This window comes from Leucoraja erinacea, chromosome 27 (genome assembly GCF_028641065.1).
Source record: "Leucoraja erinacea ecotype New England chromosome 27, Leri_hhj_1, whole genome shotgun sequence".
NCBI lineage: Eukaryota > Metazoa > Chordata > Chondrichthyes > Rajiformes > Rajidae > Leucoraja > Leucoraja erinaceus.
Genome location: NC_073403.1, coordinates 10888826 through 10914594, shown reverse-complemented (window position 1 = coordinate 10914594; position 25769 = coordinate 10888826). Strand labels below are relative to the sequence as shown.

At 39.3% G+C, this 25769-nt stretch overlaps 1 protein-coding gene across 4 annotated transcripts in view; it reads right to left on the bottom strand.

Moving 5' to 3' along the window:
* Positions 1–25769, bottom strand: part of myo1d (myosin 1D) — a 262798-nt gene that overhangs the window by 101479 nt on the left and 135550 nt on the right. For all 4 annotated transcript variants that reach the window (XM_055657021.1, XM_055657023.1, XM_055657022.1 and 1 more), the window contains exon 17: positions 3690–3913. In XM_055657021.1, coding sequence (XP_055512996.1) covers positions 3690–3913 — 224 coding nt within the window. The remainder of the gene's footprint in view (positions 1–3689; positions 3914–25769) is intronic.

Genomic DNA, 25769 nt, shown 5'->3' with positions numbered 1-25769 from the left:
TGCACTACATATACTACATGTAATATCATAGTCTGGATTACCAAGAATGACTGATATATTTTGGTAATATTTTGTTGTGTTGTTTCGCTAAATATGCATGTAAAGCTGAAGTAAGAATGTAATTGTACCTGTCCCAATGCAAACAATAATTAAACAATCTTGAGACATTTCAGTTTTAGTTTCCAGAAACGTTAATTAATTTGTTATTAAAAAAACTTCAATCACTGAGTTTCACCAAAGTCGTGTCCCCAGAAATGCAACAATTAATGACAAAGTCATGGATTGGTGTGGTATTCCTCTGTACCTATTCAAGTTCAAGTGAGTTTATTGTCATGTGTTCCTGATAGGACAATGAAACTCTTGCTTTGCTTCAGCACAACAGAACATAGTAGGCATTGACTACAAAACAGATCAGTGTGTCCATATACCATTATATAAAGTGTTAAAGAAGGAACTGCAGATGCTGGAAGATCAAAGGTACACAAAAATGCTGGAGAAACTCAGCGGGTGCAGCAGCATCTATGGAACGAAGGAAATAGGTGACGTTTCGGGCCGAAACCCTTCTTCAGACTGATAGGGTTTCGGCCCGAAACGTCACCTATTTCTTTCGCTCCATAGATACTGCTGCACCCGCTGAGTTTCTCCAGCATTTTTGTGTACCTACCATTATATAAATATAGACACACATGAATAAATAAACTGATAAAGTGCAAATAACAGATAATGAGCTACTAATGTTCAGAGTTTTGTCCGAGCCAATTTAATAGCCTGATGGCTGTGGGGAAGTAGTTATTCCTGAACCTGGTCGTTGCAGTCTTCAGGCTCCTGTACCTTCTACCTGAAGGTAGCAGGGAGATGAGTGTGTGGCCAGGATGGTGTGGGTCCTTAATGATACTGCCAGCCATTCTGAGACAGCAACTGCCTTTTTGAGGCAGCGACCTATTCTGCAAACTACATGGTGCTTCTCTGTTTAACCTGTATTTAGAGGAATACATACTGTAAAATGGACTCTTATACATCAGAGAGACCAAACGTAGACTGGGTGTTCTTTTCGCGGAACACCTTCGCTCGGCCCGCATGAGCCAACCTGATCACCCGGTTGCTGGACACTTTAATTCTCCTTTTCATTCCCTCACAGACCTTTCTGTCCTCAGTCTCCTCCATTATCAGAGTGGGGCTAAACTCAAATTGGAGGAACAGCATCTCATATTTCTCTTGGGTATGATTTCTCTCACTTCAGGTAGCCCCGTTATTCCCTCTCTCTCTATCCCTCCCCCACCTAAGTCGCACTAGCTACACATTTTCACCCTGCAATGGCCCGTTTCCTTTATCATCGCTGCTTTTTTGCATATATATAGAAACATAGAAACATAGAAAATAGGTGCAGGAGTAGGCCATTCGGCCCTTCGAGCCTGCACCGCGATTCAATATGATCATGGCTGATCATCCAACTCAGTATCCTGTACCTGCCTTCTCTCCATACCCCCTGATTCCTTTAGCCACAAGGGCCACATCTAACTCCCTCTTAAATATAGCCAATGAACTGGCCTCAACTACCTTCTGTGGCAGAGAATTCCAGAGATTCCCCACTCTCTGTGTGAAAAATGTTTTCCTCATCTCGGTCCTAAAAGATTTCCCCCTTATCCTTAAACTGTGACCCCTTGTTCTGGACTTCCCCAACATCGGGAACAATCTTCCTGCATCTAGCCTGTCCAACTCCTTAAGATCTTTCATTCATTGTTCTTTATCTCTACAAATCACTGTCTATATCTCTCACTTCCCTTATCCTTAACCAGTCTGAAGAAGGGTCTCGACCCAAAACGTCACCCATTCCTTCTCTCCAGAGATGCTGCCTGTCCCGCTGAGTTACTCCAGCTGTTTGTGTCTATCTTCAATTTAAACAAGCATCTGCAGTTCCTTCTTACACAATGGATCTATTACAACTTCTGAGATTGAAAAATATTTATTCTGAAGAGATAGTGAATTTCATTATTTGGACTGGTCATTTATTCAAATAAGGATACGTTAAAGCAAACCTATTGTGCAATGTGCCAGAAAATTGTGTTTTGCACTGAAAGTGATCCCATCAATCATAAGAGTCTGTTGATTTTTTCCTGAGCATGTTCGCTGCTGGGTTGAGTACTGGTAACTATTAATTTAATTTCTGCTAGATTAAATTCTCAGACTTTCATGTAATTATACACAAGGAGAAAGCTACAAGAACAGCCACAACTCCAATGATGGCATGGAAGTGCCAAAGTCTATTGCAACAACTACTCTCAAATGTATCATTTCTGCAGTTATTGTGGTGAAAACTGCAGGTGCATGTGAATGGCACAACCTACAGGTTCTCCATCAAGTTACACATCACCCTAACTCGGGTATATATCAATTGTCCTTTATTCTCCTAGGTCTAAATTCTGGAACTCCTCGTGTGGATATGTTCACCAGAAGGACTGCAGCAATTAAATAATGTGGCACAGAACAACTTCCTCAACAGAAATTAAGGATAGGCAAGAAATATTGTCCTTGTCAGTGGTGCCCATATCCAGAAAAATGAATGAAAATTAAAAAAACAAAATGCAAATTCAGCATGATTGCTCTTTCTGGAGTTTTATCACCTAAATTAATGAACTATTCTTTCTTCATTGATCCTTTGAGGATAATTTTTGGATTTTTAAGTAAAGCTTAATCCTGACATATGTCATAATTGGTTCAATAGTTTCAAGTATTTCAATTTACAGTACAATATTTCTGAAACAACTGGGTATAAGATACAGCATTCTTTTGTATTCTCTTGTATGAATTAGCTACACATTAAGGATTGATGCTGTTGTATACCTAGAAACTTGAAAATGATTTTTTGAGATTATATTTTCTTGTACTTTGCTCTACTAAGCATTTTATCTAAGCCTAGAGAAATCTGGCCGAATGGTCCAGTCTGAAAGCCATGAACCGATGAGGATGGCATTGGAAAAGTAAACACATTCCAAACCGATTAAAGGACTGAGGTTGCACTTTGTGTAATTTGTGATTTACCTCAATTTAAAGTTTAAATCAAATCACAGTGAGGTTCCATGGACACAATGATCATGAAAGATTTCATTCATAAATTTATGAATGAAATTCTGAAAACCTAATCTAATTATGATTTTGAAGTCTGTAGAAGACTAAAATTACATCTTAAGCAAATGTTACTGAATAAAGATGATGAGAATTTGAATTCCCAGTGTATAGTAAACTTTTAACTTTCACAGTTTTTCAAAATGTTTGTTATAACCCACCAGTACAGCCATGACAAGACTTTCATACTATCAATCGTCAACTAATTTTAGCCCACAGACAATCGCTGTGGACTTTCAAACTTATTTATAAGAGTGTGAAATTTTTTGGGTGAGTTGTGTGTAATACACAATCCCTTCACATTCAGGTTTTCTGTTACTGATGTATTAAATACCCCACTAACAACCTGGGTTGATGCCTCTACCTATGTCCTTGTAACTTATCTTATTGAGAGGATTCAGGGAAAATCTCCCAGCAAATAAAAATCTCATTCAACTCTGAAAATACCATCTACAATGTAATCTCATTGAGATGGTGGGCAATAAATGGTACTAGTGGTATTCCGTATTTAAGATTTACTGTACATAATTAATTAACCATGCTGATAATGCTTGGAAACATTTTACCTTTGGTAAACAGACTTCAATGTTTCATCAAATGTACGTATGATCTTGGGCGGAGTTGGCCACTTCACATGTTTACCATAATCCTTCAAGGTCCCAACATTCTGGAAACGCTTGCCTACCTCCCGGATATAAGATTTCACCTTGTATTTCCTGTAGTAATTTATGATGGTGTAGACAGCTCTTGTGCGTTTATAACGAAGTCGAGCTATGGTTCCCCTCCAGATCTATAAAAGGAAAAATAACGTTTAATTAAGGAAAATAGGCCAGAAATCTACCAATTATCTAAAATACAAATAGACCCGTGCCAGCATTAGGTCAAATACCTTTAAAATCCTTATGTTTCAAATGGAATTAAATTAGTCCTTGATCATCTGCATTTTCTATATCATTACTTTGGCCCTCTAACATATTTAATTAAGACAATCACTACTCAATTCTGACAGAATGAATTTTAAGATCATTTCCCATTGGCAAAATTACCTTTTTTTCTTACTTCCCCACTTCTTCCCCCCACACAATTAATCTGCATCATTTCATTATTGACAAAGGAAGGCAACTTGATCTTTGCCCTTCACTAATGCAACTTTGTCAAAATTTGTCATGAAAAACTTTATGAAGACTTGTGGTTTGCTTCTCCACGGATTCTCAATATTCTGTTAAAGAAATTATCACCTTTTGCAAGCGGTTAATGTCAACTATCCAAAGACTACAGAATACATTAGAATTTACCCCAACGCCTCTTGGATTCTGACATTTTATTAATTAACGATCCACATTGCAGCTCTTCCAGATTTTCAATTCATTCACGAACAAAACTCTTGCTATTTTTAACCTTTAGCTGGGTGATTGTACTTAAAACAGAAACTTTGATTGAAACCTTGGCCTTTACTGAAACCGCCTTGTCTATTTGTATACCTTCCACAGTGTTGGTGATATCCTTTAAGTCAGATTTTATCTTGTACCTTTAAATCTTTTAATTTGATCATGACACCTCCTTCCATAACCATCTTCCAAAATCTGCCTTTTCCTGTGATTCCTCTGCATCTTGATCACTAACAAAACCATATAACACCACTCACTTGAATCGTTCATATATATCACCTTACCCAACTTCAACTCCACTTCCCTTGGCACTCAAGCAGAAATAAAATACACTTAATTGTAGTAGTGGTCACAAAATCCTTCTGCCTATATTTTTAACCAACATTTGTCACGTTCCTCAAGAACCACATATATGATAAGCAATACATTTGGCCTCCATCTTTGATACCTAAATTCAATACATTTTAACATATTTCATTGGATCTTTTATGAGGATGAATTTCTTTAGCCAGAGGGCAGTGAATCTGTGGAATTCATTGGTACAGTCAATGGGTATTTTTTAAAAGGAGATTGATAGGTTCTTGATTAGTGTTAGGGCATCAAAGGTAATGTTGAGAAGGCAGGAGAATAAGGTTGAGATGAAAAAATAGATCACCATGATCGAATGGCGGAGCAGACTCGATGTGCAGAATGGCCTAAGTCTGCTCCTATGTCTTATCAATCTTCATATAGCATGTGTAAATCAGGCCAGGTTTCATCTTTAATGAACGTGACAATTAAAAATAAAACTATGGGTACACATTGTAAATTTTTGCAGAAAATCCATTGCTTCATTCCTCATAATCAGGATTGAAATATATGGAAACATCATTAAACTGGACACAAATCGCTGGAGTAACTCAATGGGTCAGGCAACATTGATCAGAATCTGAAATGTCACCTATCCATGTTCTGCAGAGATGCTGCCTGATTTAATGAGTTACTCCAGTACATTGTGTCTTTTTTGGAAAGCAGCCTCTGCAGTTCCTTGAGTCTATCATTAAATTAGAAATGGCTATTTCTCTGGATGCGAGATGAAACTGGAGCACCTGGAATAAGTGCAAACTCCACATAGACATCATCACAAGTCAGGAACATACCAGGGTGTCTGGAATTAAGAGGAAGCAACTCTAGAAGCTGCACCACTGTGCTGCCCAATAGCCCATGATAACAATCTATGGACAAACCTTCATTTTGCTTCCACAGGTCTAATATCTGCTAATGTACTACCCTACCTTAAGGAAAATCAGTGGCAGCACACGTTCAAGAATGCTGGAAGCCATGCAAAAGTTAATTGTTAGCAAGGCAATCCTATGTCGTACAGAAGGCAAACAAAAGGGACAGGATAAATCATGCACTATCTCCTTCAACCACAGTTTGGACACTGTTTTCCATTTGGCATGTGAGAAATCTTTCTGAAAAATCGTAGATTACCTTCACGTGAATGAATTCAAATTGCCTTACAACTTTAAAACGTAGCACTTTAGGCAGAATGTTTTTCCATATGTGGGATATTCAGCATAAGATTTTCCCAAGCGTTCAATATTAATTACTGCACTCTTTCTTATTTTAAAAATTTTGCTTTCATTTTGATTTTATTTAAAATAAAATAAATCAATAGCTTATCCTGTGATAAAAAGGTTGTCTGGTTGCCTTTGAGTATTACTTGCCTTTGAGCTAATATACAGAATATAGTGGTATGCCACATATTCTTGTTCAATGTCAAGGATTGAATTATTTGCAAATGTTACAGAGAATAACGAAGCAACCATCGATACATATTAAAAACATTCCTCGTGTGGAATTCCCACCCAAAATTGTCCATAAAAGATCTACAATATTTATGCAATCAATCAAACAGTAGGCCTTTGGTACCAAGTTTACAGAGGAACTACAGGGAACAAATCTTCCTGGAAATAGAGGCAACAGCGACAAAAACGAATATCCTCAACAACATCCAGTGAAAAGCATTATTTTTTACTAAACGATGCCGTTTAAATATTTTTTAATTTTACTTCTTATGTTCTATTCTTATGTTTATAACTGAATAAGGAAATATTTAATAACTGAGTTATATGTGAACCTTTTACATCCAGAACATTTAATGTCTTACAGATAAAAAATATGCCATGGAGAAAATAAAGAATACCGTTAATTCTTCGAGATGACATGCTGTGAGTAAGCTGCTTTCAAATTGCCTTTCCAAAGCAAACAGATGCAGCCTTTCACATGAAGCCCAAAATGGATGGCTAGGGGCACTATATCGAGACATAAGGTTTCCCTCGCTGACTCTAAATGTTCATGGGATTTCATTCCAACTGACTGCCAGTACATTCTGCTAGCCACTCAAACATTCATTATGAATTTACCCCCTGCTAGACTAGAAGCAAGTATATTAAGAATTTTGTAATGTAAGTTACTAAAAATGAAAAAAAGCACCAAACAATCTTTTTTACAATTGATATTAATTATTCTCTACATATGCAGATATCTATGCTAAACTTAATAAATTATAACACTTAAAACTTTGAAAAGAAAAAACTGATTTGGTGGTGATAAAATAACAGTTGGATTTTACATCAGTTCAGTTGTGATGCATTCCTATAGGTCCCAGAGGTTAACATCTTACTGCTTTTAAGTCCAATGTTATCCCATTTACAATGGCAAAAAGATTTTCAGCTCATTTACCAGCTCTTCTCATTGAACATACACAATTTAGTTTTGTAAACGGATGAAAAAATTTAATGTCTTTTAAAAATCAGAGTCAAATGTTTCAGTATATTTCTATTTCATAGATTAAACCAATGCACCTTGAACACAACTCTGGACTGCAGATTACAGGCTTCGCAAGGCAGCTGTTCCTGTATTTGCATCATTAACCTACAGTAAAGGCCTGGAGGAATTCTCACACTGATAGCTACAACACTTTGAGGCACTATTGCAAAAACCTCAACCATGCTCACATTAGTTTCCGTCAAAAAAATCATTTTTTCCCACTAATGATGATCTAATGGTTTCCTTGTGGTATTTAATGGGAAAAATGGTAAAGAAGGTTGAATGCTTTGGCTGATGAATGGCAAAGAAGGCTGAATACTGAACGATACGGATACAAATGGTGGCCGTCTGTTACCAACAGCTCATGGTGCATTTGGGTTCCTACATTTTTGTCTTGGTCTAGTCCACAAAATATGGGCGTTATGTCATCCTTCACACTACAAACAAACTTCACTTTTCAGCCAAGGAATTATCTTCACACAGTTAGTGGTAACCTTGAAAATGGTTTAGAAGCCAGATAATTTCACGACAGTTAACATTCCGACATTATTTGCTGAAATTAGTATCTCATCATCTAATGCCGCTCCAGACTAACAGCCAAGGATGAATATTCCAGATTCAGCCTGTTCAGCAGGTACTAACAAGTTCACCTAATGGAAACCAGAATGCCCACAACCAAGAATACATTTTCCCTCTCTCTTTTACCACCTACAGAGCCTTCCCCAGAGTTACGCAAAGTTTGCATGACCTTATTTGAGTGGGCATGTCATCTGGAGTAATAAGGAACACTGCCAATATGATTCCACTGCCAGTACAATACCACGTGTCACAACCACAGATGGGCCTCATACCTAATGATGGCATTGGAGGAATTTGGCATATTGATGATGAATCTGACACCATGTGCACATCAGGCAATTGCTTGATATATTACTGGTTAGCTCTCCCAATTGGGCTTCAGTTAGCAGATGGTGAATGTGAATGAATTGAGTGGATTGAGGGTGTCTGATTTTTTTTCCTGATGCATTACGGAGTTCATTGCTCGTATATCTGTCTATATTTCTGTTAAATTCTGAATATGGGCGACATAAGTAGAATTGATAATGACAGCCAAGGTTCTGTACCTAATTTTCTGTGTGATTAGGAGAGGGCAGCCAGACATGGTGTAGAAAGAAGGATATGGTGTAGAAAGGAGTTGGGGATGAGAACAGTCGGAATTTACGTAAAGAGAAAACTAGCTGGTAGTCAGTGGCACAGTTCGATAGAATGGAAATTGGAATTAAAAAAAGGGGGAACTAGGATAAAGGAGGTAAATGAAATTGTGGGGAAGATTGTTTTAAAGATTAATATTGGTGGCATAAAAGATCATAAAGGCAGATAGGAAGGCAGTGGAAAATGTAAGACAGCTAGTACAGCATGATCTAGGTGGTAAATTCACATAGGATGACAAAGTAGCACACTTTGAAATAAACAGTGCAATTCAAAAATGGAAGAAATGGAGCGCTACAAAAATTGTTATATAGAGCTATTACTATTTAACAGGAAGTATGTGGCTTTGTGTGACATTTAGACTGATATCTTCTACTTTTATGAGGTACTGTATAGTAAATATAGTTGATGCACTTAACTGCTTTCAATTTTTGCCATAATATTTATTCTCTCACATTTTTTGACAAGTTAAGAATTCTTGGGTAGGCAGTTGAAATGAAGAGGCATTTTAATCACAAAATAGGCTGTAGAACGCACCCTGTTCTTTGGGGAATAAGTCAGAAAGTAGTGGTGTGGCTGTGCAAGATACAGAATACAATAAACCACTTTTCTGCCATCTTGGCAGAAAGGTATGAGCGAGAAAATAAATAAGTGTCTCATAAACAAAAAATAATACATGTCTATGACATTGGAAAGATATAAACCTCAATTTATGCTCGTGGTTTAATTTTCCTATTCTAAAAGATGCAATGCAACCCAAAATGAAACTTTTGCAAGAGATCTGCACAAGTAATTACTTCGCTATCTGGGCAAAGCATAACAAATAAATGGCTTTTGAAACAGATACAGTGTGTCAACAATCAAATATATTGGAGAGGTTTTAAGAGTAGGCATCCAAACTGTACCATGGAATCAAGTGGATGAAACCACCAAAGGGGTTTCATGAGGGGGATAGATAGGTTAGATGCACACCTTTACACAGAGTAGGGGAATCAAGAACCGGAGGACATAGGATTACGGTGAGAGGGGAAAGATTTAATAGGAATCTGAAGGGAAACGTGTTCACAAAAACGGCGGGTATATGGAATGTTCAGCTAGAGGAAGTCGTTGAGGCAGAAACTGAAGCAACATTTAAAAGACATTTGAACATGGATAGGAAAGGCTTAGTAGGTTATGGGCTGGCAGGTGGGACTAGTGGAGTTGGGGCACCTTGGTTGGCATGGGCAAGCTGGGCCGGTTTCCATACTGTACGAATCAATGACTCCAGGATGGAATCAGCCAGTAGGACAGGCCATTGTCGTCTGACTAAGGCAGGTGCAGATATACTGGTATCATGGGGAGTGACTGTGCAGGGAGAAATGGTACAACAATGATCTGGCCTAATGGATTCCAATTGGCTCTGTGGCAAGGCTTTATTAATTCATTGATTGATAATGATCCCTATTTTGCATTATTCAAATTATTGAATATTTTGAACCATCTTTGAAAATGCATAAATAAATTGTAAATGAAGACTTTATAAAATTCTCAGCCAATAAAAAAAACTGCTTCATCACAATCAGTGACTAAAATAAATGCATACTGAATAAACAGGTGGCAGCAGTTTAAATGCTGCAGCTTCAGATGAAATTGATTTAATTACTTTGTTAATTAGTTAGCAAATGTTACCAACTAATTTAATTTCTTAGCTATCATTTCAAATCCTCTCCCAGTTTATGAATCGGATTGGAGACTGCAGGGAGTATCATTAACCAAAATGAACTAATAAACTAGTGAAGATAGACACAAAAAGCTGGAGTAACGCAGCGGGTCAGATAACTTCTCTGGAGAAAAGGAATAGGTGGCATTTTAGGTCCAAACCCTTTGTCAGGCTGAGAGTCAGGGGAAAGGGCCACAAATAAACTAGTGATCCTTGATAGATGATTGTCCTGCACTAGGGAGTGAGAGCGAGAGCGAGAGAGAATATCTTATGGGTTAGATGCCTGTGGGCAATAAGTTAGGGCAAGATGAGATGCTCTGTGCAGCATGCAAAACTGATGGGAGCACATGTACATATGCCTTGCGCACCAGGTGGAAAACAGAAAAACTGATTCATATCCCACAGTTGTGCTTCCTTATGTTGATACTCCGAAGAAATTACCTCCCAAGAACACAGGAACAAGGTGGAGAATTTGGGTGGGTGAATGGCCTGCAGACACAGGCTGAGCTTGTGTCACTTACTCTTTACGTGCTTTATACTTCAACATCATCCAACTAACTAATAAGTGTTATGCTGAAACAGCAATGGTCTAATGCTGCCAATTGCATATTCACAGACATTTTTGACACAATCTCTAACAAATCACTTACACCGCTTGGAGCATTGAAATAAAGGGAGCTTACACCCAAAATTAGTGAAACCTTCTTTGATTTTAAAAAAAAGTGAGATTTTTCAAATATTGAGACTCCTGAAAATGCAATGATGGTAAACAGATGAATGTTTACAATCACTCAATGAAATATATTTAGTTATGAACCTGGTGATTCGCAAAGCGTTCAGTGGTTGGGTCTTCCTCAATAATTGATTGTTGGCTTGCATTGAATATGTTGACAGCATATTTCATCTTTCTTCTCCGGTGTTAGTTTTATGATTCTAGAAAGCCTGGGCTAGAGGGACTTCAGGAGGTCGTTGTGAAACGTAAATTGATTACAGTAATCAAAGTTCCGGCAGAAGTAAGTGAATGATTGATGCTGACACAAATGACTAATGGCTTAATACAAAATAAAGTCCTGCATAGTTTGTCATCATTAGATGTATTTGACTGAACTGCAGGTTCATTGTTAATATTTTATTCTGCATGTTCTATAGGAATACATTTCTGGCCTTTAAATAAGTAAAACTATTTAGGAGGATTAGTCTTTTGCTTATTAATTTAATAATAATAAAACAACTTCCACATTAGCTCAACCATTTTATTCCAAAGACCCCTAATATGATCCCATCAGCTTCTTCATTCAGATTGATCCAAGCAGTGATATGAATGTAACATTATCCCTAGTGTCTCAGGGTTCAGGAAGTCGAAACCTTAAATAGCAATTGTGGCCTTTCCTTGCACATATTGTCATTTTGGAAATCTTCTAAATATTCCCCATGATTTTCAGTTTGTCCTTTGATAGCATCACCCACAGATTACCGAGTCAGTTTTCACATGTACATTGATACCAAACAGATCGGCCTTCTTGATATCTTTTCTAATATTATCATACCCAAAGTTAATGTGATCATTTTTTGGATATCAATCGATCTCTTTATATCACTGGAGTCATCCTCCCTCCCCATGGCTCACCAGTATTGGCGATTTTCAGTCTGGAAATACCTTCCTCAAATCTCCGTCTGAAGAGGTGTCTCGACCCAAAACGTCACCCATTCCTTCTCTCCAGAGATGCTACCTGTCCTGCTGAGTCACTCCAGCTTTGTGTGTCTATCTTTGGTTTAAACCAGCATCTGCAGTTCCTTCCTACGCAATACCTTACTTAAATTCTTCAATTTTCTCCATCCTCATTTATTTCTCTTTGCCCATCCTTATTGGTTAATTAATCCAATATCAAAGTCAATTCCCAATGTCCATACAGTAATTGATTACTGGAATCAATTTATGTTTCACAAAGAACTCCTGAAGTCCTTCTAGCCCTTGTACAATGGTGAAGTTATCAGATTCTAAGAAAAAACTTTGCCCCTTATACAACGCTGTACGTGCCTGGGATGCATACTTTTCTTACAAATTAAATAGACATCCCACATTCAACAGCTTTGTGTACACCCACTTGCATTCAAGTCCCTCCGTTCTTTAAAAAAAAATCATTTTCAGAATCTAGGATCGCTGGCATTTATTTTTTTCATCAGTATGTTGGACTTCCAGAAACCTCTTCCTTTGTGTGAGGAATGGCTGCACCACAGGAGTGTTTTCACTTTAATGCCCTTTAATATCAATTTTACTTTTGCTTTGAGCGCTTTGATGCCACACTTGGTCAAATGCAAGCTTGGAGGTGAAGACATCTCACCTCCATAACTCAGAACCGTGGGACATTTTAGACCAAGTCTATAATGATGTCTGCAGCCAAGTGGTTCTGGCAGAACATAAAATGGGCATCACTGAGTCTGTTATTGACAAGAAAGTAGCAGTTGACAGCACTATTGTCATCATTTTGATGATGATTGAGAGTAGTCATTAGGTGATAATTAACCAGATTTGTCAAGCTATTTGTGAGTAGGACGTACATCTGAAATAACAGGTTATGTATTTGATGGTACATGATTTTGATCATAAATCTCACTTTTGTAAATCATTGATGCGTTTGTTCTCTATGAAGCAACTTGAATTATATTTGTGAACGGGAATGTTAAAAATAAAATTAGTGTATTCTGTTAGGTTGGTTGCTTGGTAACAGTGATCTTTCCCTGAAGGCTTCATTGGCTAGTGCTAAAAAACCTCAAGTAATTATTCAGTTGTTCTCTGAAGAAAATTCCCAATGTATTTCCTATATTTTACTAACAAAAAAAATGCTTGCATTATTCAGTGCATGCATTCAAAGAACTCAATATTTTTTTAGCTTTGAAACGGACTGATCAATGTAGGTAAAAATAAAGAGCTATTCAGTGTGAATAACAGTTTACAAGCCAATTCATTTCTATTTAGTCACATTGCTGTTATACACGGAGATCTTTCAATGTGAACCTAACAGTTTAGATAAGTCCTTAGCTTCTGATTCAATGGAAGAATGGATATGTGTGCCTATCACATATTGTTTATGAGCTTTGAAAGATTCATCATTGATGGTGCTGTTTGAATTTCAGGATTAAACATACTAAGTTGTGCTTTTATCCAATAGGTCCAAATAGGTATATTAAAGCATACTTCGTGATTTCCATGAAGTGCTTTGGTTATGAAACTAAACAATGGCTTCATAAGATTTAGTGTGTCCATATCCAGTAGTGTCTTCCACAGAATTCTATTGTGTATGAAAATAACCTCACAATAACTTTTGTTTGTGGAGCATCGAGTAATGGGAGATATATTGGAAATTGAATCTTCACTTTGTATTGACAATGTTCACTGCAATATAAGCAGAAGAGTTCCATTTATCCCAAAAGGCAAGCTGTTGAATTGGAATACAATGTCTGCCAGTAAAGTGCAGTACAAACCATCCATGCTGTGCAGGGAAGCATTCTGGTCCATCAAACGTTAATTGGGAAGAGCAGCTGCTGTCTCCTGCTGTGTAAATGCGGAGGTCTGGAACAGTTATCTTGCACCCAACTGCTGCTTTCGGATAATACAATACATAATATCCCGCCGTAAGCAAATGGTGCCACTAATAAACGTAGGAACGTAGTATTAAAGCAAGATTGTACTCAGTTATTGTGGTTTTCCCACTGTATAATTTATGCTATGAACGAAGCAGCAATGCAAGAAATACAAGGTAAAAATAAATACAACTTAACAGCTTTTTTGCTGGAAGCTGGATAGTTGGGTTGTCACACTGTCCAACCATGTTGGATGGTAAAACATTTACCTATAGCTGCAGCAGATCCTATGGAGGAAAGATTAGCAGGGTTCTGGTACAGAGCCAGTGACATGAAAGATCGAAAGAAAAATCAGGAAATAAAGGACATGCTTGCAACAAGAGTTTCAAAATCCCATGGTATTGAATGGAAAATACATTCGGCATTTGATAAAGCTGGGAAGCTCAAGTAGTTGAAAATGAATAAATGTCTGACAAAATAATTTTAATATAATTGTATTACTCTTATAACTGAGAATGGTTTCAAGACAAAGGAACTTACAAACAGACCAATAATTTATTTAAGACACAAATCTCTTTATGTAGAAAGCATATAAAACTGGAATGAGAAAGTACTTGACTAGCTTTGAATTAGGAGAATAAAAACAATTTTTACCAAATACCAAAAGATGTTGGGTATTCAGTGGGATAAACATGAAAATCTGCAAGGACATATTACAAGCATGGGTCCAGAGTCCAAGGGACCCCTGGCAAAGTATCTCTGCAAATTCTGAATGAAAAAGAAAGAAACACTCTCAGTATTATGATGAATCAGTGAGGCAGACATTATAAAAATCTTAAATATGCTTTTCAGGTTAATAATGAAGGAACATATTTTAAATTTTAGGACAAAATTGGCATCGTAAGTAGATAGGCTGATAAAGGCCGCTTTTGGTATGTTGGCTGTTATCAGTCCGGGAATTGAATATGGAAGTTGGGACATTATGTTACAATTACAAAAGACATTGGTGAGCCCGCACTTGGAGTATTGCATTCCGTTTTGGCCACCCTCCTATAGAAAAGATGCCGTTAAGCTAGAAAGAATGCAGAGAAGATTTACATGGATGTTACCAGCATTCAAGGCCTGAGCTATTGGGAGAGGTTGGATAGAGCAGGACCTTATACCTTGGAACGCAAGAAGCTGAGGGGGAATTTAACAGCAGTATAAAATCATAAGGGGTGAATGTACAGACTCTTTTCCGGAGGACAGGGGAATCCAGATCTAGAGGGAATAACTTTAAGGTGAGAGGGGGAAGATTTGACATGAACATGAGCGTTAACTTTTTCCACACAGAGGATGGTAGGTAAATGGAAGGAGCTGCCAGAAGAGGTGTGGAGATATGTACAATAGCAATATTTAAAACAATATTTAGCAGGTACATGGATAAGAAAGGCTAAAAGGACATGGGCCAAAAGCAGGCAAATGGCAAACCCTGGCAGCTTAGATAGTACATCTTGGTCAGCATGAATGAGATGGGCCAAAGGCCGATTGCAATGCTCTATGACTCAACAACTCTGGAGTTAAATTAATAAATGATTGGTTCCTCCAAGTATTTACCAGAGGAAGGAGCAATATGCACTCTTAAAATTTAAATGTATTTATTTGATCTAAATTGGATGGGAAAGGCTTGAAACAAGTAACAATGGTGTATTTTAGCATTTGCCCACAAATACTGAAAAACAGGTTGACTATTATTGTGAAGCTATTATTAGATAGATGTAGTGGACAGGAACCCAGTGCACGTTGAGAAAGATTATTTTACAAAGCAGTACCAGGTGATTGCACTTGTTTTGTATTAATATATCAAAGAGATATCTTGCAGAATACGGGTAGGTGTCTTGACTGGTTGCATCATGGCCTGGTTCAATAATTCTAATGTACAAGAACACAAGAGGCTACCGGGAGAGGAGGACTCAGTCTAGTCTATTGCAGGCATGCCACCCCACTATCAATAGACAATAGGTGCAGGAGTAGGCCATTCAGCCCCTCAAGCCAAGGTCATTCAATGTGATCATGGCTGATCATCCACAATCAGTACCCTGTTCCTGCCTTCTCCACATATCCCTTGACTCCGCTATATTTAAGAGCTTTGTCTAGCTCTCTTGAAAGCATCCAGAGAACAAGCCTCCACCGCCATTTGAGGCAGTGAATTCCACAGACTCACAACTCTCTGTGTGAAAGCGTTTTTCCTCATCTCGGCTCTAAATGGCTTACCCCTAATTCATAAACTGTGGCTCATGGTTCTGGACTCCCCCCAACACCGGGAACATGTTTCCTGCCTCTAGCATGTCCTATATCTTAATAATCTTATATGTTTCAATAAGATCCCCTTTCATCCTTCTAAATTCCAGAATATATAAGCCCAGCCGCTCCATTCTATCGACATGTGACAGTCCTGCCAGCCCGGGAATTAACATGGTAAACTTATGCTGCACTCCCTCAATAGCAAGAATGTCCTTCCTCAAATTGGCCGACCAAAACTGCACACAATACTCCAGGTGTGGTCTCACTGGGGCCTTGTATAACTACTGAAGGACCTCTTTAGTCCTATATGCAACTCCTCTTGTTATGAAGGCCAACATTTGCTTTCATCACTGCCTACTGTAACTGCATGCTTACTTCCATTGACTGATGAACAAGGACCCCCAGATCCTGTTACATTTCCCCTTTTCCCAACGACTCCATTTAGATAATAATCTGCCTTCCTGTTTTTGCTATCAAAGTGGATAACCTCACATTTATCCACATTAAACTGCATCTGCCATGCATCTGTCCACTCACCCAACCTGTCCAAGTCACCCTGCATCTTCATAGCATCCTCTTCACAGTTCACACTGCCACCCAGCTTTGTGTCATCTGCAAATTTACTAATGTTACTTTTAATCCCTTCATCTAAATCATAAATGCATATTGTAAATAGCTGCAGTTCCAGCACAGAGCCTTGCGGTACTCCACTAGTCACTGCTTGCCATTACGAAAGGGGCCCGTTAATTCCTACTCTTTGTTTCCTGTCTGCCAAACAATTTTCTTTCCATGTCAGCGCCCTACCCCCATTACCATGTGCTCTAATTTTGCCCACTAATCTCCTTTGTGGGACCTTATCAAATGCTTTCAGAAAGTACAGGTACACTACATCTACTGGCTCTCCCTTGTCCATTTTCTTAGTAACATCCTCAAAAGCATCTATAGGAGGCTCTGCTTCAAATAGGAGACATCTATCAAGGATCCTCCCCATCTTCTGTATTTCCTGCCTTCTTCTCACTATTACCATTTGGACAAGGCCTAAAGTCCTTCAATTCCAGGTTCACATTTATTATCCTAAAAAATCTGGTTTTGAACCAATCTGCACAACCTTGATCTTACCTCAGTAAGAGAACACTACAGAACTCCTCTTGCACTACCGCAGATGTTGTTTAATTATATTTTGCACAAATGTCTTGTTTATTTGCAGTCTTTTTCATTTCACTGTCCTGTATAATTTATATTTAATTGATGTTTTGTGTGTAGTCTTGAGTCTATTTGCCTGTAACGCTATTTCAAGCAAGATTTTCATTATGTCTGTACCTCATGGGACATGTGCATATGACAATAAATTTAATTTGACTATTTGACACTTGGTATAATCTAGTCGATAATGGCTCAGATTAATTCAGAAATTAACCACTTGCTTTGTTTTTGGAGGATGCAATGCCATATGGATTATCCAAAGGGAAACCTTGATATTGAAAGAGACTCTCCAAAAAGTATTTATAAAAGTCATGCACAGGCTAAAATAATGAGAATCCGGTTTGGACTTGGCTACTAACCAGAGCATCTTTCTAAAAATATTTTTAGGAAAGAGATTCAAATCCCACAAAGAAAATTTCAAAATTTAATGTTGATTTGATTGCAGATGCCAAATGCATTAAACTGCTGCACAATAAATAAACAAATCACTCAGTTCATTTATGATGCTCACAAAGGAAGCCATGTTATTCTAAGCCAATTAAGTATCTTAACAAATTAACGATTGAATAGATAATTACATTTTTTATTCAAGAAAGCTATGGAACTTCTCTAGGAAACTAAATGTGGCAATAAATTAACATGATCATATCAGCATCAGTTCCATCTTGAGGTTAAATTTTTCAATAATACTTTTTAGCACTATAAATTTAGCTTGCTTTAAAGCTCTGATAACCATTTCACGCACAGATCTGTGTTTTTTTTTGTGGTGCTAGCATTCAGAGGTGAAGAGTAATAGTTGCAATGGTAGCTGTAGCATAATACCATCAGGCAAATGTATATAAAGTGCAAATTTCAACAATCACAATTTAACCACATGAATGAATGGTGATCTGCTATTGAATTCAATCAATAAAAGCAATCGGTGATGACTTGCCGCATCTGAAATGAAAAATTAGTCAGAAACCAAAGGGCATAACAATAGATTACAGCACCATGTACAGCTTCATTCCACAGTCTATGAAAATTGATCAAATTTATTCTAGGAGGTGGTAGATTTTGTGCCTCTGTATTTAAGTTGCTATGGTAACAAGGCTGCAAGTTTTTACACACTGGATACAAAACATTAAGGTGGGAAGGTGGGAAGAGGTGCTTTACAAGAATCTGCCAATATAGGTTGTTCACTACATTGATAATATTTTAAAAATTTTCAGAGAACACCAATATATTTGTTTGCTGGCAGACAGGAGGGAATGGCTGGTGGGAAATGGGTCATAACCTTTGCTACTGTGGAAATCCAAATAACGAAAAACTTTAACAAACTGACCAAAAGAGTCCAGAAAAGCATGACCTGTAAACTCAATCCATTTTGGCACATTGTCTGATTATGGATATACAGACTGTAGATCTACTGCACAGACAAGTAGCAATGGTATGCTTCGTAGGAAGACATCGTGAATGGATACTCCTTAGAAAATGGGGTAAATGAACAGGGGAGGATCTGGGGCACATATTGATAAATGTGCAAAAACAAACAACTCATCTATTTCCATAATACTCAATTTACTAAAATGTTCATCGCAAAATAAGTCAGTTTTCACATAAACCTTAATGATATCAAGTCTATATTATTATAACCTCTCGACTTATCCACTCCAAATTGTCAGACTGTTATGTAATTGTTAGCAGCTCCAGTTCTGGAATGCAAGTTGACAAAAGATGATTCTGAACCTACATATTTCTCTCTCCACAGATGCTTCCTGGCATGTTTGGTAAGTCCCTGGTTGTGAGTCCAGAGATACAATCTAAATATTGATTTTAAGATCACCTAAGACATGGCAACCTGGTCTCTCACTGTTGGACATCGGGAAGAGAGACAGCTGCAAATAAAAGAATCACAATTTAATCCTATTGTATTGTCACAGAGAGTCAAATGACAGCACAGATTGTAATTGTATTGGCACTTCAGGCTTCCTGGCATGTTTGGTAAGTCCCTGGTTGTGAGTCCAGAGATACAATCTAAATATTGATTTTAAGATCACCTAACACATGGCAAACTGGTCTCTCACTGTAAGAGAGACAGCTGAAGCTGCAAATAAAAAAATCACAATTTAATCCTATTATATTGTCAAGAGAGTCATACAGCACAGAAACAGGCACTTCGGCCCAGCGAGCCCACACTCATCGCCCCTTCAGATTCTATCATACCTCCAGATTCTACCATTCATTTACATACCTTGGAAGAAATTTACAATGGCTAATTATGTACTCCAAAGCACAAGACTTTGGGATGTGGAAGGAAACCCAGTAGTTATGGAGAGTGTGCAAACTCCATACGGGCAGCACCAGAGGGTCAAGACTGAACCCAGGACAGTAGAGTTGTGAGGTGTAGCTGCATGAGATGCATCACCCTGTTGCCCTTGAATTCAGAAATTATAAAAATGGCAGAATGTGAAATTTGCCAACACTAGTGATTCAGAGGACCATTGATGCATTTTAGTGGAGGCTTAATTAAAAAGCCAACCGAAAAGTAAACCAAAGTCAATGACAATCAAGTTAGGAAATTAGGGTGATGGAAGTTTATATGAAACTTAACACAAACATGGACAAAATCAGCCTAATGGCCTGGTTTGCTATCCTGTACAGAACCAGTTAGTAAAAATGTGGACCTATGTAAGGAGCAGAGGGGAAAATAAATCCAATAACCACACGCCTGGCCCAGTCCTTAATCCTGAGCCATGACAATTTAAATCCAAATTAGCAGCAAATACCACATACCCATTTTAGATTTTAACCCATTTTAGATTGTATTGCTAAGCGATACATTCAGAACAGCCAAAAGCAATTTCACATTTATAGTTAATGCAACTTGACCAATTTACAATTTTGTAAATCTCAGGACTATACACAAAACAATCACCATCTTACGTAAAGTAAATGAGCACAGCAATCATTTTGCTTCTCCACTGAACAACCACAAGGGTGGCATATTGGTGCAGTTAATGCAGTCACCTGCAAACAACTCCAGCAACCCTGGTTCAATCTTGACTTCTGGCGCTGTCTGTGTGGAGTTTGCATGTTCCCCCTGTTACCTCATAAGCTTCCTTTAGGTGCTTCAGTTTTCTCCCATTGAAAAGTTGTATGGGTTGGTGGATTGATTTGTATACTGGTTTAGTGACCAGTATAAATGGTTTCTGATGTGTAGGTGAGGGTACAATCTGGAGGGGGAAGATTAAAGTGGTCAGGGTAGGATGGGAAGAAAAAAGTGTTTGATAGTCAGTGTAAATTTATTGGGCTTATGCTGTGACTAAAGAATGTCTTTGCATAATGCTGCAGCCCTGAAGATCATGAGGTAATAATAGGGTTACCAGCAGCAAAGTTAAGATAATTATCACATCTTCTCAATGCTGATGGCAATAATATTTCTCTCATTTGTAGTAATTTATACATGTTTTTATTATTCTTGTCCTGTGTGGACCATTCCCAATCACCAACTGAAAAGAAGAAACAGAAGAAAATGTGCCAAGCATTCCAGAAAATACCTCAGATGGACAAAATTCTGGATAACTCAGAGGGTCAGGCAGCATCTCTCGATGGTTCAAGGAAAAAGCGTTGACGTTGCAGCCCTGTTTCCACCAATCTTTCCACCACCATGCACAAGAAGCACAAGAAGAGCAAGACGCCATTGTATGCAGATGTCGAGAAGTGTATTCAGCTCTGGCTGAACAATTTCTAATCTTGTGATGTGAACTCGATAAGAAGGAGCATCTCCAAAGAAAATGGATAGGTAATGTTTTGAGCTGGGAACCTTCTTGTTATTCCAGAAAGTACTTCCTTGCACAATTTTCTTTCCCCAGTGACTTACTGATAAAGTAATCGGTAACAGGATGGCACAGACAAATCACATACAAAACTATGAAAAAAATATTAATCCAGAATAAACCAATAATCTGGAAAATTGCCAAAGCGGCAAGGATCCCGACTTCCAATAAAACCTCTATTTTGGCACCGTAGGACTTCAGTGCCAGAGATGGCAATTTTCCAGATTATTGAAAGTTATTCATACAATACTCCAACACACTCTAATTCCATATTTTCTAAGATGTCACACTGCAGGATGAAAAATGCCTTGGTGAATCTGGTAAATTTTAAGAGAGCACTACAATTAGGGTTCCAGCAAGTCAGTCTTCTGTCAGTTCAATCTATTTTAGGTGAAATCAAGAAACAGTTTCTGGATACAGCAAGGACCAGCCAACATTGACAATGTGGTTCTGAAGACTAAGCTTTCAAATGAACCAGACCTCCAGCCAATATGAAAATCTGCTCACATAATTGGCCTATATGCATGTACAAAAATGACAAACTCAATCCAGATGTTAACTATCCAGTATTCACTCAATCACCAGAGAAGCAGTGGCAGGCATTGTTAAAAGAGCTATTATGTGACAGTCATCAATACCCTGCTCATTAATATGTAGGAGGGAATTGCAGATACTGGTTTAAACTGAAGGTAGACACAAAATGATGGAATAACTCAGCTGAACAGTTAACATCTCTGGAGAGAAGGAATGGGTGACATTTTGGGTCGAGAGGGGTCTTGACCCGATACGGCACCCATTTTTTCGCTCCAGAGATGCTGCCTGTCTCGTTGAGTTATTCCAGCTTTTTGTGTTTATCCCTGCTCATTAATGGCATTTTTGTTTTGTCAGGACCAATTACCTTCCGAAATCATCACAACCTGGGTTCAAACATGGACCACAGAGCTGAATTCCAACAGATGAGAGTGACTTTCACATTACAGCAGCATTTGACCAAGTGTGGCATCATGCATTCTGAGTAAAACTAAATTCACTAGACATTAACAGGAAAATGCTCCAAAGGTTCGAACAAATCTTGCACTTTGGTATATAACCGTGGTTGTTGACGTCGATCCTCCCAATACCAAAACTGCAGCATGAGATATTCATAGAAGTGCATTCGACCCAATCGCCTTCAGCTTTTTCATAAATGATGTTACTCCATCATTATAAGTGGCAATGCTCACTCATGACTATAGAAAATTGAGTTCTGTTCATGACTTGTCAAAAAATCATCATCATCATCTTGAGGCTCACCAATGACCAGAAATGGATCAGCCAAATAAAATGTGTGGCTATATGAGTAAGTCAAAGGCTGGGTATCCCTTCTCTACAAGGAATGCCGGGAGGATAAGAGAAATCTTGAAATTCCTAACCCAACGACATAGTGGAAGTAGTTTCATTAGAGGGATTGCAGTTGCTCGAGAAGATGGCACTTTTCAAGCCAATTATCACGAGTTTACAAAGAAAGGGGAAAGGAATGGATACAGAAAGAATTCTACATAAGGATGAAAATATGAAAAATTGGGTTTGCTGGGATGGTACATTAAGATTTTAATTTCCATTACAAACAGCTCAAGACAGAGAATAACGTTAAATTGCTCAGCTAATTGGAATATTTTAAAATAGTATTTCCTGCACTGAATTATTTTAGTTGTTTCCAATTGCCTTATCTGACTCGAGATCAACAAGTGCTCGCTTTCTAAACTGACAATTTTTTAACGGCAACTTGAGTGGCAAGTGCAGTACTGTTTTCTGATTGTGTGAGATAATAATAATAATACTACATTTTATTTATGGGCGCCTTTCAATGGTCTCAAGGACGCCTTACAAAAATTTAGCAGGTAGAGAAAAAACATGTAAGGGGAATGAAATAAATAGTAGAGACATGACTAGTACACAAAGTAAAGACAGAATTCAATACAAAACACAATATGAGGCAATTAATGCACAGATGAAAAGGGAGGGGGACGTGGGGCTAAGGATAGGCAGAGGTGAAGAGATGGGTCTTGAGGCGGGACTGGAAGATGGTGAGGGACACGGAATTGCGGATCAGTTGGGGGAGGGAGTTCCAGAGCCTGGGAGCTGCCCTGGAGAAGGCTCTGTCCCCAAAACAAGAGGTTGGACTTGTGGATGGAGGAGGGGAGACCGGCTGATGTGGATCTGAGGGACCGTGAGGGTTGGTAGGGGGAGAGGAGGTCAGTGGGGGGGGGGGGGGGCAGATGGTGGAGGGCTTTGTAGGTGAGGATCAGGATTTTGTAGTTGATCCGGTGGGAGATGGGAAGCCAGTGAAGTTGTTTGAGGACTGGAGTGATGTGATGCCAGGATTTGGTGTGGGTGATGAGTCGGGCGGCTGCGTTCTGGACCAGTTGGAGTCGGTTGATGTAGGTGGAGCTGATGCCAAGGAGAAGTGAGTTGCAGTAGTCCAGTTGGGAGGAGATGAAGGCATGGATGAGTCTTTCAGCAGCGAGAGGTGTGAGAGAGGGTCTGAGTTTGGCGATGTTGCGGAGGTGAAAGAAGGAGGTTTTAATGACATGGCGGATATGAGGCTCAAGGGAGAGGGTGGAATCAAAGATCACGCCAAGGTTGCGGTCCTGGGGAGATGGGGAGACAGTGGTGCCGTCGATGGTGAGAGTGGGGTTATTGATTTTGCTGAGTGTGGCTTTGGAGCCTATGAGGAGGAATTCTGTCTTATCGCTGTTGAGTTTGAGGAAATTATGTTGCATCCAGGTTTTTATAGCTGACAAACAGGAGTTGATATGGGAGAGGGGGGGGTTGTGGGGGGATTTGGTGCCGAGGTATATCTGTGTGTCATCAGCGTAACAGTGGAAGTCCAGGTTGAAGTGGCGGAGTATCTGACCAAGGGGGAGGATGTAGATGATGAAGAGGAGGGGGCCGATTACGGAGCCTTGGGGAACGCCTTGAGTGACTGTGGCTGTAGCAGAGGTGTGGTTGTGGAGAGAGATGAAGTGCGATCTGTTGGAAAGGTAGGAATGGAGCCAGCTGAGTGCAGAGCCTTCAATGCCGAGGTCTTTGAGTATGGTGAGCAGGATGTTATGGTTCACTGTATCGAAGGCTGCGCTCAGGTCGAGGAGGATGAGGATGTTGAGGGAACCAGTGTCAGCAGAGGTGAGGAGGTCGTTGAGGACTTTGAGGAGAGCAGTTTCTGTGCTATGGAGGAGACGAAAGCCAGATTGGAGGGGTTCAAGTAGGTTATACGCAAGGAGGTGGGAATGAAGTTATGTCGCAACGATACGCTCCAGGGTTTTTGAAAGAAAGGGGAGGTTTGAGATTGGGCGGTAGTTAATGAGAGAGGAGGGACCAAGACCAGGTTTCTTTAAGATTGGTGTAACAGCAGCAGTTTTGAAAGCGGAGGGGACAATTCCTTGGAACAATGAGGAGTTGAAGAGATTAGTGAGGTAGGGGCAGAGAACGGGGAGGCAGGACTTCAGCAGGGGAGTGGGTCGAGGGAGCAGGTAGTGGGTTTGGAAGAGCTGATGAGTTTGGAGATTTCAATAGGGGTCACCAGGTCAAACTGGGAGAGGAAGCAGTGTGGAGGATGGGTAAGGAGGTCAGTGGAGATGCTGAAAGGAGGGGCCTTGGTAGGTGGTGGAGTAGATGCTGGGGAGTCCGGTACAGGGGATAAAGATTGATTGATGGTGCTAATTTTATCAGCGAATAAGTGGAGGAATGAGTTGCAGAGATCCGGAGTAGAGGTAGGGAGAGTGTTGGCTCGAGGCTTGAGGAGGTTGCCCACTGTGGAGAAGAGGGTTCTGTGGTTTAGGTAGGGATCGGTGAATATGGAGAAGAGGTAGGCAGATTTTGCAGCAATGAGGGCATCTTTGTAGTCAGTGAGGTAGAGTTTGTAAGCTTCAAGGTGGACTGTGAGAGATGATTTATTTGTGAGTCGTTCAAATCGGCGACCAGTCTGTTTCAGTTTACGAAGTGCAGGTGTGTACCAAGGTGAAGATGCGTTGAAAGTTACGGTTCTTGTTTTGAGGGGGGCCATAGTGTTAAGGGAGGTAGACAAGGTGGAGTTGAGATGATTTGTGAGATCATCAGGTGAGATGGGGGTTGAGTCCAGGGGGAGAGTGGTGGAGAGCAGGTCAGGGAGATAGTGGGGATCAATGGATTTTAGATTACGAAAGGTGATTTCTCGGAGGAAGCGGGGACGAGGTGTCGGAGAAGGGATGGTGAACCATATAAGCTTATGATCAGAGAGGGGGAAGAGGCAAGGATGGAGGTCGAGTACCGGTTGATTTGTGGAGCAGACCAGGTCAAGGATGTGACCTTTGTCATGGGTGGGAAAGGTGACGTGCTGAGTGAGAGAGAAGTTGTCAAGTAAAAAGGCAAATTCAGATGCGAGATTGCAGGTGGGGGAGTCCATGTGAATATTTAAGTCACCAAGTAGCAGCAGACGTGGGGAGAGGGATGAGGCAAGTGTGAGGAGTTCAGTGAAGTCAGATATCATGGCAGCTTGTACGGCGCGGTTTGCCACAAGCAAGTAGCACTTTATACATCTGCTGGAGACTTCAGTTTGAAACAATAGTCAAAATTACAAGCTGTAATTGGTCAAAATAGGAAAGAACGGTTGCGATTACAGGACAGCCCTGG